The sequence below is a fragment of the Peromyscus eremicus genome, chromosome 5 (assembly GCF_949786415.1).
Source record: "Peromyscus eremicus chromosome 5, PerEre_H2_v1, whole genome shotgun sequence".
Lineage (NCBI taxonomy): Eukaryota > Metazoa > Chordata > Mammalia > Rodentia > Cricetidae > Peromyscus > Peromyscus eremicus.
Window position 1 is genome coordinate 40424619 of NC_081420.1, and position 4570 is coordinate 40429188.

General features: G+C 43.5%; 1 protein-coding gene across 1 annotated transcript; it reads left to right on the forward strand.

The window, feature by feature from the left end:
- The first annotated feature begins 426 nt into the window (after positions 1-426).
- LOC131910449 (putative olfactory receptor 2W6) lies at positions 427-1353 on the forward strand. The gene has a single exon (XM_059262379.1). It carries the CDS (start codon positions 427-429, stop codon positions 1351-1353), a length of 927 nt encoding a protein of 308 aa, XP_059118362.1.
- Positions 1354-4570: the final 3217 nt, after the last annotated feature.

A 4570-nucleotide genomic window follows, 5' to 3' on the forward strand; every position in this document is an offset into this window, starting at 1 on the left:
TTTGGTCTTACAAATCATTGGGAGAAATTTTCTCTTTAACAGAAGGTTGTAGCTGGATGCTGTGGTACTTGCCTATGATCTCAGTACTTGGAAGTGAACACAGGAAGGTCAGGAGTTCAGTGTCAGTTGGCTACAGAGGAAGCATGAGGCTAATCTGGGCTACATGAGACTCTGTCTCCAAAAATTAATTAATTCAAATTAATAGGTGATTATGCCAAAATTTCCCAACATGAAATAATTTGTGTCAACGATGAACAGTCCTTACTTCTGGGTGGAGAGCTGTCTCCTGTGGATGGCAATGTCAGACTAGGTGACTAATTGTTCCTCCCTGGACCCTGTTGCTGCAAGGTTTTTAGGAAACAGAGATTAACGGTTCCTCATTTGGTCCCTACAGCTGCACAGATCTGACGATGTGAGGAAAGGGCAATGGAGAAGTCCAATGACAGCTCCGAGTATGGTTTCATCCTAGTGGGCTTCTCTGATCGCCCTCGCCTGGAGATGGTGCTCTTCATAATTAATTTTACTCTGTACTCGGTGGCTGTGCTGGGGAACACAACCATAATCCTCGTGTGTATACTGGATCCCCGGCTTCACACCCCAATGTACTTCTTTCTGGCAAATCTTTCATTTCTGGATCTCTGCTTCAGTACCAGCTGCATCCCACAGATGCTGGTAAACCTCTGGGGCCCAGACAAGACCATCAGCTATGCTGGCTGTGTGGTCCAACTTTTCTCCTTCCTCTCGGTCGGGGGCATAGAGTGCATCCTCCTAGCTGTGATGGCCTTCGACCGCTATGCTGCCGTTTGCAAACCTTTGCATTACATGGTCATTATGCACCCACAGCTGTGTGTGAGACTCGTGGCTCTGGCCTGGGGAAGTGGGCTCATCAATGCTGTCGTCATGTCACCTCTGACCATGACCCTGTCCCGATGCGGCCGCCGCAGAGTCAATCATTTCCTCTGTGAAATGCCAGCTCTGATCAAGATGGCCTGTGTGGATGCTCGCGCGGTGGAAATGCTGGCTTTCACCTTTGCCATCCTTATCGTCCTGCTGCCCCTCACGCTGATCCTTGTCTCCTACGGCTACATCGCTGCCGCTGTGCTGAGGATCAAGTCAGCCGCTGGAAGATGGAAAGCCTTCAACACCTGCAGCTCCCACATCACTGTAGTCTCCCTGTTCTATGGAAGCATCATTTATATGTATATGCAGCCCGGGAATAGTTCTTCCCAGGACCAAGGGAAATTTCTCACTCTCTTCTACAACCTGGTGACTCCCATGCTGAATCCGCTCATCTATACTTTAAGGAACAAAGAAGTTAAAGGGGCACTGAAGAAGGTCTGTGGGAGGCATTGACGGGCAGAAGTGAGTAATGAGGGACAAAGTCCCAAGCCTTTCTTCAGATTCATCTATTGTTTGCTTATAATAAACTCCACTAATGTATTGGACACTCTGAAGTACTTTTTCGGTTTTGGTTTTGTTGAGACAGTTTCATGTAACCCATGCTTTCTCCAGACTCACAAAATAGCCCAAGATGGCCATGAACTCCTGATCCTCCTGCCTCCATCTCCCCAGTGCTAGGATGACAGGTCATAGCAGCATGCCAAGCTGATTAAATATACTGAACTCTATTCCAAGTCAGTGTGAATCAGCCACAGCTACCATGATGTAGATAGATCTCAGCTCCTTGGAGAAAGCAGCTAAGTTATTATTCTGAGCTTTCCATTAATTAACAAAAAGAATAAATCCCATGAAAGTGAATGACTGATATAGATATAAAACAAGCACATATTTAAAATTTATTCAAGTTAATCAATGAAAGGAGAGAGGTAATATTTAGTTTCAAAAAGTTAAACATCCAATGAATTTGTAAAGAATGAAGAAATGTTCAAATAAATGTGCAAATGGAGGCAAAGTTGGCTTCTATTGTAAAACAAGAAAGACAATCCCGTCGTTCTCAGAAGGAAAGGAATAATGTGCTCATTTTCTTGTTGAGGACTGGCATTGTGAATTCAAAGAGGAGAAGGAACCAACGGTCACCTTGAAGATGATCTGCCACCTGGGAAAGAGAACACAAACAAGCAGCTCAGGGTGGAGCCCAGTGGTTAGAGCACTTGCCCAGTGTCCACAAAGGCCAAGGTTTGAGCCATTGCAATTTTTTTAATACCCTGGGGGCAAGAAGAGGGAAAAACAAGAGAGGGAACTGGAGTAAATGTTTGTGTTGGGTAGCCGGAATGGAGCATTTGGGGAGATGAAGGGGACAGCAAGCTGGTGGCAGGGGCGGCAGAGAGAAGGGGGGAGGGGCAGCTAGGGCAAAGACAGTGCTAAGTGTCACGGTGAAACCCGTTTCTTTACATGCCAACTACAAAATTAACTGTAAAATGTATTCTTGGCTTTGGGTAAATAAAGACTTTTGAGAACAGGACATAAAAGGTACTCAGAATACATAGACAAAATGATAGAAGGAAGCTCAATCAAAATGTAGAATGTTTGCAGTAAGAAAGAGTGCTGAGAACACTCAACCTGAGAACCAGCTTCAGGGACTTTCCTCAACACCACACACACACCTGATTTGTTAAAAAGCTATTGAAAATATCATGCAATATATTTTGATCACATTCTTTCACCCCTCCTTCCTCCTAGATCCTCTCCACCTCCCTCCTCACCCAGCTTCATGTTGTCTCTCATCCTCTCTCTCAAAATCTGGAAAACAACAAAAAGTAAAAATCAAAACACACAATCAAACTTCAAAAAAATAAATAAAATCAGTAAGGCAAAAATTAAAAAAACTAAAGGAGAACACGCACACACACACAAACAAACAGCAACCACAAAAAAACAAAGAAAGAAAGGAAAACCCCACAGAGTCCATTTTGTGTTGGCCAGCCAGCTACTGTTGGGAATGGGGTGGCTACTGCCTGCCCTGGAGTGGATGATCTATTCAATGACATTCCATTGTAGAAAGCTGATTTTTCCTTTCCCAGCAGGTATAAATTGGTATAAACTGCAAACAGCTTCTTGGTTAGGGTGGGATCCCATGCCACTTCCCCTCTCAGGGCTGTGGTTTTGTCTAGTTTGAACCTATGCAGGTCTTGTGCATGCTGGTACTGTCTCTGTGAGTTCATATATGCCTCGGTCCTGTTGTGTGTGGAAGACTCTGTTTCTTGGAGTCATCCACCAGCTCTGGCTCTTACAGTATTTTGGCCTCCTCTTCTGAATAAATGCCTGAGCCTTGAGGGGAGGGAGTTGATGAGAACACCCCATTTAGGGCTGAGTCCAAAGTGTCTCACTATCTGCACCTTGTACAATCGTGGGTCTCTGTGTTAATTCCCATGCACTGCACAAAGAAGCTTCTCTGATGAGGGCTGAGTGGTGCTCTCCTTTACGAGTGTGATACATCATTAGGAGTCATTTTATTGCTATGTTCCTTTAGCAAAACAGGAGTAGTAGATTTCCCACTAGGTCCATGACTTATTTAGTCTCAGGCTCTTGGTCATTTTACCAGTGACGTGTATGAGTTCCATCTCATGGAGTGGGTCTTACATTTGTCAAAAAGTGGTTGGTTACTCCCTAACATTTGTGCCACTATTACACCACTATGTCTTGCAGGCAGATTTCTGTTATAGGTCAAGAAACTTGTATCTGGGAGAAACTGATGACTACCTTGCTCCTCTGGTAGTGTGTAAAGTATCTTGCAGCACCGTGAGTGTTGTTAGTTGGTAGGGGTGAAGATTCTAGTTGAGCATCACACAGCTCAATTCTAAGTTGTATCTTCAGTGATAGAATTTTGCCATCAGATTATGGAGAGTAGCCCAGAGTCTTGGCAATAGTCTGCGATGTTTAGGAAGGGGTCCATGGGACACCCTTTGGCCAATGACTCAACAAGATATGACCCATTCCTGACACTGGAGGTTTTGTTTGGTGGCATAAGATGTCTGCTTGGGGCATTGTCTCCCCCATTAGTGACTTCATTTAAATTCTTTTTGTTTCACATATATTTTGAGAAGCTTCTACAGTAGTAGGTTTCCAAACAGCTTTTCAAAAGGCCTTTAATTGTTAGTTGTCCCTCTCATATTCCCTTCTTTTCCCTACCCGCTCACCTCCCCTCCCCATTTAACCCTTTTATTCTACTTTTCCCTTTATCTCTTTATAACACTATATTTTATTTCCCCTTCCTTGGAAGATACCCTCCTCCCCCATGGTCCCTTACTAGCTATACAACCTCTGTGGTGATGCAGATTGAAACATACACATCTAAAGCCTAAGAGATAATATCACATAGAAGAGAAAACATGAAATATTTGTCTTTGGGGATCTGGTTTACCTCACCCAGAATGATTGTTTCTAGCTCCATCTATTTATCTGCAAATTTCATAATTTCATTTTTTCTTAATAGATGAGTAATATTCCATTGTGTAAATGTACATTTCATTATCCATTCATCAATCTATTAATGAACATCTAGACTGTTTCCACCTCTGGCTATTATGAATATACCAGCAAGCACATATAAAGGCAGGCCAATTAGAATAACACTTGACTTTTCTTGGGGGGGTGGGTTCTGAGACAAGGT